At 46.1% G+C, this 16,100-nt stretch overlaps 1 protein-coding gene across 50 annotated transcripts in view; it reads left to right on the top strand.

Moving 5' to 3' along the window:
- SORBS1 (sorbin and SH3 domain containing 1) overlaps window positions 1-16,100 on the top strand; it is a 219,639-nt gene that overhangs the window by 170,251 nt on the left and 33,288 nt on the right. For all 50 annotated transcript variants that reach the window (XM_070561241.1, XM_070561261.1, XM_070561250.1 and 47 more), the window contains 3 exons: window positions 1,857-1,906; window positions 10,512-10,684; window positions 13,312-13,397. In XM_070561241.1, coding sequence (XP_070417342.1) covers window positions 1,857-1,906; window positions 10,512-10,684; window positions 13,312-13,397 — 309 coding nt within the window. The remainder of the gene's footprint in view (window positions 1-1,856; window positions 1,907-10,511; window positions 10,685-13,311; window positions 13,398-16,100) is intronic.

Below are 16,100 nucleotides of genomic sequence, written 5' to 3' on the forward strand. Positions count from 1 at the left end.
CAGTATGTCACATAAGAAAGATGGGGAGAAAAATCATTGCAGAAGTAAGATGAAGGAATTTGCTTTAGATAGTTATTTTTGAGGGACTGGTTGGCTATCACAGAATATCCAGTAGACAGTTGGAAATATAGGACTTAGGTTTCCTGAGAGAGGCAGGGGCTTACAAAGTCAATTGGAGTCACCTGAAGAGAAGTGATAGTTGACATACTGGGAGCAGATGAAGACACCTGACCTAGAGTAGATGTAAAATTCATTCGTGTTGAGACAAAGGATGAGAGACCAACAACTACCCATTGGGATGCTGGATGACATGGAAGAGGAGAAGGGGAGAGTCAGAGAAAGAAGAGTTCAGAGAGGTAGAAGGAAAAGTGAGTGATGGAGCAAGAGGAGAAAGTATAAGAACTGCCCACTGCTCCAGAGAGGTCCCGAAAGATAGACTCCAAGGACAGGTCCATGGATTTGATAACCAAGAGGCTTCTAAAGACTTTGGAGGTTGCTGGGTGCGCAGTTGATGGGACCTAGAATATGTGGTGAGGAATTAGGGGATCCCCCAGGGGTACAGCACTGATCGAAAGATGTTCTCAGGAAGGAAAGGGGTGGGATGTTCCCAGAGGACCCAGCAGGGTTTTGCAAAAGGAGTTCCAAGACGAAGACAGGGGCATCACCCTCAAAAGTAGATGAAGACCCAGAATGGGACACGTGCCAAGGGTGGGAGACTCCAGGAGAGGATGGGCAGGAGAGACCAGTGCAGGCAAAAGGACTTGGGAGGATGAATGCAGAGATTAGAGCGGAGCCTTCTCTGAGGAATATTGGGGGAGGAGAGGGGGCAGAGGTGCCCTCAGAAATGAAAGGACCCAGCAGGCTGAGGGCCAGGTGAGTGAGCCCTGATGAAGTTGCCTCCCCTCCTGTCATCTCTTCCTCCCTGTTTCACAATCTCTTCCTTTTCTTTCTCCTGGTGTTTCTCTCCTTTTCCCAAATATCTCTCCTCCTTCAGATAGCTTGTTTTCTTTGAAATGGTCATTAATAGGATAGGAGTACCTTTAAAAGTTGACTTTTTCATGGATTTATTCAACTAGCACATTATTTTTAAAAACAAGTATATTGAGCCCTTTGCCTTTTTCTCTCCACGACAACAACAGAAACCCTAAACTACATAATTATGTTGCTGTATCTCTGCATGGAGCTCTTGTTTAATTGTTTTCTTCCTTTTGCATCGTGGCCTGTAATTTTATACAATGTTCCCCCACTCATGCTGAAGTGATCATTAATAGGTTTTGTGAAACTGTATTTCTCCCCATTTCCACACTTCTGAATCTGCAGGGGTAAACAAATTATCTAAATATATTATGGTCTTTTCAAATGTGTTTCTGTTCATTCTGCACCTAAAGTGTCGGGTGACCCTCTCTCTGGATGTGGCATCTGGGGCGCATGAAGGGGTCTGTGGTGGGCTAGGCAGGGGGTGGTCTGAGGCCTGGGGATAAGCTGGTGGAGGCTGTGCTGTCCATGTCACTAATGCATGTTGCCCATATGGTGGGCCAAGCCACCTAATGGGCCTGCGACTGAAGATAAATATAATGAGTAGGCCATCTCCTCACCCACCCGGAGAGCTTGGCTGCAGCCACTGGGAGGCAGAAGGCCAGAGTGTGAGAGAGGCCGCTTGCCCAGAAATCCTCCCAGAGAAAGAGCACCGCCCTCCACAAGCACTGAGACCTTTCCAGCCAGGCTCCCTGTCTCCCAGAGGTCTTTTATCTAAATTAGGAAAGGAAAGGGACTTCTCTCTTTGACCCCTTGGCTTGAAATATCTGAGTCAAAGTAAATCATCTACACTCTTTTTTTTTGTTTTTTGACATTTACAGAGCTCAGCAGTCAGCCCCACTCCGGAAATTTCTTCAGAGCCTCCTGGATAGTAAGTTGCCACTCTGTTTACATGGCTTAATGTATGAGATGTCAGAAATGGGGAGAGGCTTGTGTTTTGGACCCAAGTGTACGTTATTCGTAGCAGTCTAGTAGCTTCGAATGATGTACAGTTTGGTAATAAGTAGCAGTTTAATTGTAGTCTTCTAATGATTTCTCTTCTGTTTTCGCCTCCTCTTCCAAATTAATTTTGTGATGCTTCCTTTGATAAGCTTGTCGCGGTGTTGGCATCTTTACCTTTAGAATGTGGGTTTATTTGTCTGAGTGTAGAATCAAAGTTGTCATTGGCGGGTTCTTGGAGGGAGGGTGTGTGCGACTGAGACGGCGCATCTGGTATCCGGGTGGGGGAATGGGGGCCTGGGTCCTGGGCTGGATTGTCACGGGGACAGATGGGACCAAGGGGGTCTCACTTGTCTGATTCTCAGAGATGTGGCTTTATTTTCCCAGACCAATCCTAGGATTCTGCCTGGATGGTGTGTGCACGCCTCACTCATTTCTTCCTGGTGTAACCACCAGCTTCCTTTCCCCCTCTCCAAACCATCCTGAGTCCTCTTTCAGGGTACTTGTCTCAGTACTTTGCCATGTGGCTGTTATCCCAGCTGAAAATGTTTCAGTGCTGCTCCTCCCTCTTGCATACATGGTAAATAGCAAGCATTTTAGCTTGTATAAACAGGTGCTGACTGGGCCTTCCTAGCCCCTGTCTCACGTTAGTGGTTCTTATGGCACTTATTTCTCTTGCTGTATACCTGAATTATGCTCTTCTGCTTTTAGAACTGCTATAAATTATAATAAATTCCTTGAGGGCAATCTCCATAGTGTCTGGTGCACCCAGTAATTTGGGAGCTTGTTCAGGTAGGAGTGTCTCCACATCTTATCACATCTATAGCTCATTCTTTGAAATAGGACAAGGAGGAAAGGTACAACTCTTACCTTTTCTGTTTGGGTTGGGTAAATCCACAATGAGCACAGTTCATCTGTTCAAATAGAAGCTTGACTTGGTCAGAATGCTGAGTTTGTGGATCTTTTGGGCAAATGTTATGATCACTTGAGCATGTCCTACCTAGCTGGCCAGAGAAAGCGTTTTTGCAAGAGAAGTTTCATTTGAAAGTCAATCAGCTGGGATTTGGGTATTTCAGTGGAAAACTGGAAAAACCTTAATCCTTTTAGGGTAGTGACCAAATCTCTAGCTAGATCCATTCTGTTAATTTTTCTTTTATAAATATGTGTATTAGTGATTATGATTAATATACCCCAGAGCATAAGAAGAAATTAAGAAGATGTAATAGGACAGCAGCTAGAGGAAAAATTACCTGGCTTAGAGGCCAGTTCCATCCTGGAAAAGGCCAGGTATAAAGTCTCTTGTACTCACTGTGGGGTTGGTGATCAGGCCACCAGTATGACAGAGAGGCATCAAAGCTCAGAAGAACCATTGAGACCACCTCCCCTTTCTCCCTCCACTCTGGGCTCTGACGCTCACTCTCTTAAGGAGCTGGTTGAGCTGTGCCTTCAGCTCCAAGGATGGCAAGTCACAGGTCCTCTAGGTCCTAGAGGTGTGCTTCCAGAGGAGAAGCCCACCAAATGACCTTAGGCGGCGGTAAAGGGCTTCTTCAAGGCCACAGCTCCTAGCACCCTCTCCTTGTCCCCCAGTCCACCTGTTTGTCAGTGACAAACCTTGCCACTTTGACAGTCCTGACTGCCAGTGCCTGTTTGCACCACATCTCTCCCTGCTCCTGCTGTTTTCGGGACTACACAGTGTTAGCCCTGCTGTCTGGTCTCCCCCTCTACCTCCTCACTCCCATCTCCCCAAAATGCACAAGACAGAGGAGGCTGCCTCAGTGGCTGGCTGAGTGAATTCCTTAGCTCTACTGGATCTAAGCACTACGCTAGGTATTATAATAGGAACATAAGATATAATCCCTTAATAGTTTGGGGGGCAAAACACTCCCCAAAATAAGTATTAGTAAATAAGAAGGCAAAGTGAGAAGAGAAAGGAGCTCCCACGGGCTGTCAGAGTTAGAGCACAGGTCTTGAATGAAATGATAACTTTAATGATTTATTGAGCATTTGCTATGTGCCAGGTGCTGTTTTGAGCATCTTATATACTTTACCTCATTTCGTCTTTTCAGCATTCCAGGATCAGGCGTTGTTATTAATCTCCATTTCATTAGGTGAGGAAACAGGCATGTAAAGGCAGTGTGAGGTCCAAGGTTCCACAGCTGGTACGTGGCAGAGCTATAGCTGGAGTAGGAACAATGAAGTTCTGGGCCAGGGGACTCGTGTGGGCAGTAAACTCTCATCTGCCCCATCCTGATTCATGGGTGGGGAATACATTAACAGAAGGCAGGCTATGATTTACTGTATTTGAATGATTAAAAAACAATGTAAGCAACCATTTGTAATATTGTGTTAGCAGTTAACAGGACTAATGCAAACTGCTTAAAAGAGCAAACTGCTTTCAGACAGTCTGAGTATTTGTGTACATAAAGATATTTGATGTGTTAATTTACCAGGCACTCTTATTTGTATCATTGAAATAGATCTCCAAAGACCTCGGTTTTCCAGCCATAGCCTAACTCTCCTGAAATACTTGGCAGGAATAGATGAGTTTTTCTCACCTGCTATTCTACCATTTGGGGATTTTTGAGTAATTCAGGCCTGGTTTTCTCCCACTTTCTTCAAATGGGTAAGGTTTTTCCATATTTGGCATTGATGAGGAGCCAGCCTCAGTGCAGTGCCTGACATGTAGCAAAGTGCGCAATGAATGTTTGCTGAATAAATGAAATGAATGCAGCTATAATCTTCATTGACTAGAATCCAACTCACTTAGCACCGAGACAGGCAGCTTGTAAACTGACTCTGGCTTCTTTCTCTGGGTGGATGGGAATGATGTGTTGACAGAAATATTGGCAAGACGACCCAAGGACTGAAGAAGGAGGAGCCACAGATGGTCCAGGTTGAAAAACTTTGTGGTCACTGGAGAGGCAATGGTGGTGTTTTAAATTCGCTTGCATGTCTTCAACAGACTAGAGTTTAGAATTTTATTAACTAACATGATTACATAGCACAATATTAAAAGAACCTGGGAAGTCTTTCTTCTCAAAAAATATATTTGTTATACTTATTATCACAATGTATGTCCAATTTTGTATTTTATTACCCTAGAGTTATCAGATCTATAAATCAGCAGTGTAGACTAATTGCTTAGCATTTCAGCATTGATTAGCACAGGCACGTTCTTTGCCTAACCAAAGAGCTTTACTCTGTTTGGCCAGCAGGTGGCACTCAAGAACAAGCTGCTCTTTAAGAAAACACTTTTTTCCTCTTACTCTAACTTAAGATCAAAACACAAAACACCTGAAGAACTATGTGAACCGTTAAGACTCCCCTGGACCTTAGAAATATGTCAGAAATCTGTGCATATAAGCATTTAATTTTATGGAATCATTTATTCCACTAATATTTATTGAATAACAATGCTAGGCACCTGGCATGCAAAGGTTAGTAAGATAAACTGCCTGCCGTCAAGTGGCTCAGAGTGTAATGGGGAGACAGACTTGTAAGTAATCAGAATCCAGTGTGGTAAACGCAGTGCTGGGACCCAGAAAGGAGTAAGCACCTCTGTTTTGTAGGGGAGGAAAGGAAGGCTTTATAGAGGAGCAACAAATAAAAAATGAATAGCAATAATATTATAAATATGAAAAATAAATTTTTTTCATGTGGTACAAAAGGCTATAAGATGAAACTACCCTCTCGAGAGTGTCTAGACACCTTCCCCCAAAGCCACAGTTAAAAACAGCTACTTTTGCGGCTGGCCCCATGGCTGAGTGGTTGAGTTCGCGCGCCTCTGCGCCCTGGGGTTTCGCCGGTTCAGATCCGGGCGTGGACATGGCACCGCTTATCAGGCCATGCTGAGGCGGCATCCCACAGAGCACAACCAGAGGCACTCACAACTAGAAAATGCAGCTATGTACTGGGGGGGGGGGGGGGGGGGGGGGGCGGGGCGCGCTTTGGGGAGAAGAAGAACAGAAAAAAAGCAGTTCGGTTTTTTTTCTTCCTGAAAACACCAAATGGTTTTGAACAGTGAATTCTACGAGGCTGGAATTTTTTTGTCTGTTTTTTGTTCCCTGTTGAATCTCCACCCAGGAGAGTGATTGATACTTAATGGGTGCTCAATAAGTATTTGTTGAGTGAATAAAATGAGCAGTGGCGTTCTTTTGAGATTGAGATCTTTTCTAGAAATATCATTGGCAGTGATTTGCAAAGATGATTTGAGGGAGTCAGGGCTGAAGACTGGGGAGTGATTGTGTGTTTGCTGCAGAGGTGTAAGTGAGCAGTGGTGAGGGGGTGGCTGGGGAGGAAGAGAGCATAGGGATTAACGTGAGCTGTGTCAGGCACGGGGGTAAGCAGGACTTTGTGACTGATTAGGTTTGGGGAGCAAGGAGACATGTTGGGTTTAAGATGGCTGAGGAACATCCAGGGGGAGATTTCTAGAAGGCAGTTGAATGTATGTGTCTGGAGCTCAAAAGAGGTCTACATAGGTAACAGATTTGAAGGTGGGCAGTCTCACCACAGGTGTTAGTTTTACAGGTGAAAGAAATTGAGTCAGAGAAACAGATTGTTTCCAAGTTTTTAAACAAAGTGCGCTTTGCCTCAGCGGATCCACATTCCTTGTTGGAGTCAGGCTGGAAGGACAGCCTGCCAGGACCCCGCCCGCCTCCTCCAGAGTCCCCCATTAGCACAATTGGAAACAGTTGGCCCCAAGATGATGGCTCTGTTCTCTCACTTCGCTCTTCCAGTGAGTGTGTTTTCATTGAATCTCCTTGGAACTCAGCAGCCAGCTCTGCATCTTAGCCAGAGGGTGAGTTCTCCATACTGTCTCCTGGCTCGCTCCTTCTGACCTGGGAACTGGCTCAGCACAATCTGCTGAGAGCTGAGCTTCTGGACTGGACCTGTTAAGTCATCAGTAGCTGCCAATCCTGACTGCGCCTTCCTCAGCAAGTCTGCTTGAGGCTTTTCTCATCCTCTCTGATCTATTTGAACAAGGCAAAGATGGGACAACTTAGTGACCTTCTGCAAACGCCTCACCACTCTGGTCCGCAGTTTGCCTTTTGGTACAATGCAACAATGTTGTCTTTCTTTCCAACTCTAGGAGATCTGATGGAGATGATACACTTAAAAACATGTTCCAGAGCTTTTAGATACTCTTTTTAAACAAGGAGCACCTGAGTGTCAAAGTGTTACACATCTGGAAAAAACATGTTGGCTTTGGTATCAGAAAGAAAACAATTGGCTATAGCAAATCCATCCTGAGAGGTTTCCTGAGCTCTGGTTTTGTTGTTCTGGTGGGAAAGCAGGAAAAAATGGTGATAATGGATGGACTAAAGCCAGAAAGTGGGGTGGCTGTAGGTGGGAGGTGAGTTCTGACCACTGGTGAGGCAGAGGAGGCATGAGGTCAGGCAGCTGAGGTCACGGCTGAGAGTCGTGACCAAAGTTAGGAGGAACTAGGGAAGATGGGGCTGCAAGTTCTGACTGAAGCTGAGGCACTTCAAAGGACAGCAGGATAGATGCCGCTGTCACAGTGACTCCCCAGTGCTGAGAGAGGTCTGGTAGCCCCACAGCAAGGCGAGCAGGGCTTTAGAGACTGTCCCCTCACAAAATGGACCTAAGTCACCACCCCTGTTGGTTGGCAAGGCTAAAGGACAGCTCTACCTGGATCGTTTTTGCGGTTGAGGTCACACAGAAAGGAGAAACATGGGGTTAAACTGAAGGACAAAATCAGAAAATGCAACCAAAAAGAGCGTGGACTGTGAAAGGACAATTTAGAAAAGAGGCAGATTTATTTTTAATTACAAAATTCAAAGGTAAAGCCACGTTAGATGAGCTTTCATTTATTTAAATTGGCATATAGTGCTACAACCTTGCAAGTCATTGTTAGGGGTCCTCCAGCCCTCCAGCTAAGAGTTGATGACTTTTGTCAATCAGAACCTGGCAGGGGGTGGTTGGGGAGGGTGTCTGTGAGCGTCCTCTGCTGGCAGAAGCAGGAGAGCCACAAGTTGCAAGGGTGGCTTCCCTTGTCCCTAGGCCTGGCCCCCCAGCATGGAAAGCCAAGACTCTTTGTCTCTAGTGGTGGGAGTGGGCACCTCCAGGCAGGGACCAGGGGCACCAGTAAGGACAGCCAGCCTAAGCCTGGGCCGTCCTATTCCCTGCTGTCTTACTCTTCCACCGTTCTGATGACTCCCTGGTCACCAATGTCAGGAGCTAGGCACCCTAAGTAAATGTGTTATGTGAATTTGAATTTCTAAATGCATAATCTCACAAATCAGACATATCCTTAATCGGATCATGTGCACCCATTTTACTTTCAGAAACCTTTTATTCATTCAGCAAATATTTATTGAGTCTATCTGTGGACCCTCTAGTCTAGCGAGCTCCTGCAAATAAGGCACAGCCTGGGGAGAGAGACTTGCCCCATGCTGCCCCTGCCGCAGGCTTCTCCCCTGAGATACACACCCTGGCAGCAGCTCTGTAGACTCCCTTCCCTCGCATGCCTTTATGTTCTCAGCTTTGAGGGTTGGTTTTCTTTGCCCTTAGATTCCCAGTGCTATTCTTCCGTGTGGCTGAGGAAAAGGGAAAAGCATTTGATCCCCTGACCTAGGCCAGAAAGAAGGAGGGAGCTGGGGGAACCATGGCCGCCTGGGCAGTCCCCTGAGATAGAGCATGTAAAGCCCTTGATGCCAGTGGTGGGCACATGGTAAGGGCCTAGTAAGCAGCAGCAACTGCGAGGGGTGTTACCAGTGCTAGAAACAACTGCATTGCTCAGGGGAACTTAGCTACTCAGAGACATCACCTGTTCTACTGGAGTATCCAGCTCTTTTCCATTTCTGACTCTTGGGTTCTGGAGCCGCTCATCCCAGGCGTGCATTCGTGGCAGGTGACACTTGGCAGCAGTGACGTACACAGAGCTTGAGCATCCTTAAGCCCACTGTTTCCTGTGGTGTGTGAGCCTGGGTTCTTGGAAGGCACTTCCTCCTTGGTTGTAGGGAAATGTTATATATAAAACAACGGCCAAGAATACCGTCTGTGTGGCGCCCGATGACGAGGCTCCAGTCGCAGCTCTGCTATTCCAGTAACCGTGGCTGATGTGACAAGTGGCTGCATCTCTCAGTGCCTCATCTCCTCGTCTGAAAATAGAAAAAGTGGGATTGTTTGTGAGGATTAAAGAGAGAATGATGATCGAGCGCTCAGCACAGTGCCTCCCACATAGCACATCTCACAAGTTGTGTGGGGTGGCTATTGCTGTCATTGTCTGTGACCGTGGGGACCCAGAGGCTGCGTGACCTGTAAAAATACTTCCATCATGGTGGATGGGGAGAGGGAAGGAGATGCATACATGTGTGATAAAACAAATGCAGCCCCGGGTTCCTTGTAGAATGTGGTGGCGGGGGGCATATATGTGTATTTGCTATTATAATTCTTTAAGCTTTCCTATACACTTGATAATATAATAAAATATTGGGATGAGGAAATAGGAGTGAAGCTGCATACATCTTCAGAGCTGAAAAATCCATATTGATACCAGTAAGCCGAAATCGGTAGGATTGAAAAGCAGCCTAGTGGAATCCTGAGTACTTTTGTGGGAAAGGGTCATTTGCTTGTCTGAGTGAGACAGAGAGAGTGTGTGTGCACGTGTGCCCACGCACGTGTGCGTCAGTGTGTCAGTGGGTGAGGCATAGAAGACTGGGATTAGGGGAAGGGGAGGGAGGGGTTCAGTGAGTAAGTGCTCTTAGATTTTTCTGTGCCTCACCTCATTCCAAAAAGGATTTGTGGTAACTTGCAAAAATACCTAGAATTTCAACAAGATAAAAATAAATGAAGGATATAGATGAGCAGTAGTTTATACTCATAATACACATCATAAGGTTCTGAATACAAATTTTGAAAGAAGTGGGTGTGAAATGTGGCTGGGATAGTAAGAGTGTATAGAATCCCAGGTTCCAACTGTCCTTGGTGGCTGCTTTTCCTGGAGACCCAGGACAGCTGGACCTCCTCCTTTCACTGTTCTTTATCTGCTAAAGTGCTTGTGAAGAATAACCCGGAAAAATAATCCAAGCAGTGAACTTGTAAGTCGCCAGCTCTGGCTGGTGACACGTCAGAGGCTCCACTCATGTCCTCAACTGCTCTACTTTGTGTGCAGCTACCGGGCCGCCAGCACCCCCTCCCCTCCTCCCAACCCTCCCCCTGCCCTCCCCCCTGCCCTCCTCCCTGCCCTCCTCCCGTCTCTCTCCTGCCCTCCCTCAGCAGGCAGTGTTTCTCAGAGTTATTCTTTTAAAGCATAAATGCGGTCATCTCAGTTAGAGCACTTTGCTTCTTGGACATGATTCCTGAGCATTCAGAGGCACCATGGGCCTGTCTTGTCTGTAAAACTCTGTTTCTAAATAGAAATGCCCTTTAGAAAGGATGGTGCTGTAGTAGGATGTCAGGAAGTGTGTTTCTTGTCCTCAGCTGGTAATGTGCTTTCTGCAAAAATGTTAAAAATACTAACTTCTTTACTATTTTTTTTCTCTTCTCTCTTTCTTTTAACATTGTGTTTTTCTTAGTATATATTCTTCCAACTTCCACGCAGTGAAGAGGGAATCAGATGGGGCTCCTGGAGATCTCTCTAGCTTGGAGAACGAGAGGCAGATCTATAAAAGCGTCCTGGAAGGTGGAGACATCCCTCTCCAGGGCCTGAGTGGGCTCAAGCGACCATCCAGCTCGGCCTCCACTAAAGGTAACTGGGGGCAGCCTGGAGGCCTCCCGCCCGTGCACACTGCTGTCAGGGCGTTGGCAGCGGGTGAACCTCCCACAACGGAGATCAGTTGGCCTTGTTCAGATCCCTGTCCAGGCCTTTGAGCCCTCTTCGTCCCCTCCCCTGGTTTCTCACCGGCCATTTTTCTTTCTGGTGTTAATAGTTCCCTTCCTTTGAATCCCCATCCTTGCTCTCCCTGAAGCATTTCTCTTTCTCTCTTTTCGTTCTGATTCCCTTTTCTTAGAAATTAGCTGAGCTTTGTTAGTCTTTCCTAACTCTAGTAGGGTGGCCATTTTTCGTTGCATCTTTGCACCTGCTTTGCAGCACAAATTATTTTGCTTCCGGACATCAACTGGAAATTGAAAAAAAAAAAAAAGCCCTTATGACAAATGAGCATGTTACCTCTCCTTTTTTTTTTTTTTTTAGCAGCTTTTAGCTTTAACCTAATGGGTCTGTTTATTTTATTCTGCATGCTTTCCAGTGGATCGTAAAGGTGGGAATGCTCACATGATTTCTTCATCTTCAGTTCATAGCCGAACGGTTCACACTAGCAATGCGTTAGGCCCTGTATGTAAACACAAGAAGCCCCTGTCCGCTGCGAAAGCCTGCATTTCAGAAATCCTTCCTTCCAAATTCAAACCCAGGCTCTCTGCTCCCAGCGCTCTTTTGCAGGAACAGAAGAGTGTCCTCTTGCCATCAGAAAAGGCTCAGAGCTGTGAGAACCTTTGTGTTTCCATTTCTTTGAATGATTCCAAGAGAGGTCTCCCCCTGCAAGTTGGGGGGAGCATCGAGAACCTGCTCATGCGCTCCCGGCGGGATTATGACAGCAAGTCGAGCAGCACCATGAGCCTACAGGAGTACAGCACCAGCGCCAGGAGGCCCTGCCCTCTCTCGAGAAAGGCCGGGATGCAATTTTCCATGTTGTACCGGGACATGCATCAGATCAACCGAGCTGGCCTCTTCCTAGGATCTGTCTCCTCCTCCAGTGTGCGGGATCTTGCCTCCCACTTTGAAAGGAGCAGCCTGGCATTGGCCAGGGGTGAGCTGGGCCCCAGTCAGGAGGGTTCAGAGCATATCCCCAAGCACACTGTCTCCTCCCGCATCACAGCTTTTGAGCAGCTGATTCAGCGGTCCCGGTCCATGCCATCCCTGGACCTGTCTGGCAGGCTGAGCAAGTCCCCCACGCCTGTGCTGTCCCAGAGTGGCCTGACCTCAGCCCGCTCAGCCGAGTCTCTCCTGGAGTCAACCAAGCTCCGGCCCAGGGAGATGGACGGGATGAACCCTGGGGGAGTCTATGCCTCCCCGACACGTAGCAATATGGTGGACCCCACCTTGGGCTTCAGGGGCCTTGTGCCTTCTGTGCCTCTCTCTGCCTGCTCTGATGAGCTTGACCACTGTTCAAATGTCTCCAGTGACAGCAGAGAGGGCAGTAGTGGCAGTGTTCATGGAGACTTTCCCAGACACCGCCTCAACAAGTGTAAGGGCACCTGCCCAGCCTCATATACCCGCTTCACCACCATCCGGAAGCACGAGCAGCAGCAGACGTCCAGACAGCCTGACTGGCGCCCGGATTCTAGAGGGGACAAGAGCACGCTCCTCAGGAACATCTACCTGATGAGCCCCCTCCCTTTTCGGTTGAAAAAGCCCCTCCAGCACCACCCCAGACAGCCTTCCCCTGGTGACTTCTCAGGCCTTCGGGCAGGCCAGAAGCCAGACCTCCCCAGTCAGCCCCATCAGGACGAGCCCCCTTCTGGGGGAAAGCCCTTGGTTCCTAGACGGATGTCCTCCCGACACACCATGGCCAGGCTGTGCCAGGTCTCAGAGCCCCCTCAGGAGAGACCTGTGGTCCCAGAGGTCTGCCTGAGGGCCTTTAATAATGGGAACTCTGTGCTGTACTCAGACCATGGCCTGGACAGGAACAACAACCCACAAAGTGAACTGGGAGCATCCCTTGGAGGTGGCATTTTGTGTATTTGCCGGTCTCACCCGTCTCTTCACTGTGCTTGCTTTGTCCCCTCCTCCCTTGTGCCCTTGGTGCTCATTTTCTGGTCCGTCTTTTGTTTTCTGTTTGTTTTGCTTGGCAATTAATCATGGCTCGTAGTGGCTGCACTTCTTTAAAAACAAAGCCCTCATGTCATTTAGACTAACCACCAAACTCTGTTTCGAAAGAAAAATTGGCCGTTTAGCTCATCTGAGAAATATGTTCATTTGAACTCCTGAACCCCTTGCAGTTCACACCAATCCCGACTCACCCCGTGGTTTTTTGAGAGGCAGCCTCTCTCGGTGGCCCTGTGTGTGTGTGAGTGTACGGTGTGTCCCTGTGAGATCCTGCACGCCTCTTAGTAGGGACACTTTTCAAAGAAGGTCCTCTCTCTTTGCTCACCTTTTGTCTTCTGATTAGTTTTCTTTGTATTAAACTAGTTCACAAATAAATCCAAAAAGTGGGAGGGGGGGATTTGGTTTTTTTTCCTTCAGAATTTGATTATTGGTCATTGGTCTCAACAACAGTAAAAAGTTGATATTTATCGTAGATTAAAGGTGAAAGCTTTTCCCAGCCTGGCTTCCCACTAAATCTTTGCCTATTTTAATTTTACTTTGTTGTTTTGAAGATTCAGAATCACCAAGACATTTTATACCAGCTGATTACTTGGAATCCACAGAAGAATTTATTCGAAGGCGTCATGATGATAAAGAGGTAAATGCTATCTTTAAAATCTCTTAGCTCTTGCATAGATTAAAAATATGAAGGAAGTAAACATTCTAAACATTTGTCAGAGAAGCAATATGGCCCAGCAATTGGAAGCAAAGATTGGAGTTTTCACGAGTGACATTTTATATGACGTAGGCTCAGTCATTCCTCTTTTGATCTACTTTTCCAAAAAATAAGACTGATTTCCCCAAGGTGCTAGGTTCTAAATGCCAAGTCTAGCCAGTACTCCTGCATTCAGTGCTTTGTTTGGAGAACCTGGAGTTTGCTTCACTTTTTTATCCCTTCCCTTAACCCTTGCCTTATTATTCTCTAGGGAGATCCACCCACACATTTCTCCAATACTGCCCATCCCTCTGTTGGCACAAAGCACAGTTCATATTGGGAAGGATGCAGTAGGAGAAAGAGGAAACTGAAAAATAATAATGACCGTGATGCATTTTATAAAACAATTGGAAGAAGTTGTCTTTAACTCAGAAGAAGAGGGATACCCCAATAAACGTTGGTAAAACCCAGCCACGAACTTTGGGACGTGGACTTTTTTGTGCAGCTACTGAAATGTATGACTGACAGGGCCAGGAAAGGAGCCCATCCTCTTGAGGATTTAGTAAGAGGTAGTTCTGCCTATCAGCTTAAATGGGTGAAATCACAAGCTTCTGTTGTGATAAAGTGTTATTAAGAGACATGCTTTCTGGACTTTGCATTCCTGGGAGAAGGAGTCCTATAGATTAAACACACTCTGATGCCCATTTTTCTGTAGTGAATTAAAAGATGGAAGAATTGCTTTGAATCTGGTGGCAGGAGCGGGAGGGTGTTCCTATGTACACAGTTGTCCCTTTTCCTGTAAAGTGCAAAGCACTTTTTCTACATTGTTCTGTTTTGTTGAGTGGTTTCAGAGTTTAGGTGGGCTTTCCTTAAGGATTTAGGGTAAGGCTGACTTTGAGGAGAGCTGGATGATAATCATTACTGCCAGATGGTGAGGCAAAAGAGCCCATAGCTCTCCCCCTCTCCAGGACAATACAGACAGTGTTCAGTAAGACGCTTGCACGTGTCCATGGGAAGAAACGGGAGGAAGCATTCCATATGCAGAATTATTTGTAATAACAAGATGAAAAACTCACATACAATGGGTGTTCATCAGGCCACAGAACAGATTCATTTCTAGTCACTGTCACCGAGATACAAGATTCCCACCTGTGTTGGCCTGGGCTGCTATGATGAAAGAAGATGATGTTCCATTTTGCTAGTATAAACCCTAGTATCCAACATGGAAGGTTTCGTGATAGAATTCTTGCCTACCACATAGGAGGCATATTTTACTTAGTTGGTTTAGCAATTGGTATATTAAAAGCTGCATATGGAAGGTGAGCAGCTTGTTTCCTAAATAACACTGGCTCACAGATCCTTAAAAATTTTGTGTCTTTGTCTATGGTTTTTGGCTTATGTGGTTAAACTTTCAGAATGATGGATTTACTGACGTCAGATTCAGGCACTGGGTTTGAGCTTTGCTCCATTCACTGTCTACTTTCACTGATTTTATGTAACTTTTGCCAGAGCACCAGGGGTAACTGGCAGTTTGTGTAACTTTGGCCATTTACCAGCACGAGGGGTATGGCAGCCTCAAGCATCAGTCCGTTCCCATGGCTGCAGAAAAACTCATATTTCCCAACTAATGGATTGGGAGTCCTGGCATTTTTCTATGTAAATGCTTTACTGTTAGCATTGATGATGTCAGGATGTCAGTCCTGGAAGGGACATTAGTGGTCATCTAGTCAATCTCTTGTTTTATCCTGGAAAGGACTGCACCAAGGTGGTGGCTTGCCTGGGGCTGCATAGCAGGTTAACCTATACTAGAGGCAGAGCTAGAAACCAGGGCTTTGCTGTGCTCTGCAAAGCACTTTCTCATGTCTCTTCTCATTTCATCTTTATGACAACTTGCCTGAGCACTGGAAATCCCATGGCCATTTTATTATTTGTAGACCCTGGAGAAAAATAGAAAAATGGGCCCCTCATCCTTTGGGGCTAGGTGTCACTTGAGGCATTTAATTGCCTGCTAGAAGCAGACTAATGTTTTATTGAGAATGCTAGGAATGATCAGTTCTAATTAATGCTTTCTTACAAGGAATGTTAATCTCAGGAATGTATGATTGGTATGGAATGAGAAAATACCTTACAATTCCATAGGGTCATTTCTATAGGCAATGAGGACATTTGGTAAAATGCAACATTACTTAGTTATTTTAAAAGGCCTTTAAAAATAGAAATAGATGACTATTTCCTTAATTTAGGAGAGACTATTTCTTCTAAACTGAAGTACCATTACTTAGTTTATCTTCTATATTTATATTCTACATCATTGCCTTAAGCTCAGCTTAATTTCACCTAATAAAGACATTTCATCTAAGTAAAAAAGTACCTGAGAAAGTAAGTGATGCTGTTTGTTAGTTATATAAATAGCCTTTGGTGCATGTGCTAAGGCCTCCTAAAAGTGGTACCCAGAGAACAGATTGGCTGGCCTGGGAGAAGGGGTGCCATATTTTCACAAATGGCCATGTCTGTTCTGTTGAGCATGTTAGAGTAACAGATATAGGAAGCACAAAAATGACCTAGTTGCCACCAACCCCACATAGTAAAAGCCCATAGCAGGTGTGGTAGGCCTGATTTGGGCAGAAGGAATCAGCCAGCCCTGGT

This window comes from Equus przewalskii, chromosome 1, assembly GCF_037783145.1.
Source record: "Equus przewalskii isolate Varuska chromosome 1, EquPr2, whole genome shotgun sequence".
Classification (NCBI taxonomy): domain Eukaryota; kingdom Metazoa; phylum Chordata; class Mammalia; order Perissodactyla; family Equidae; genus Equus; species Equus przewalskii.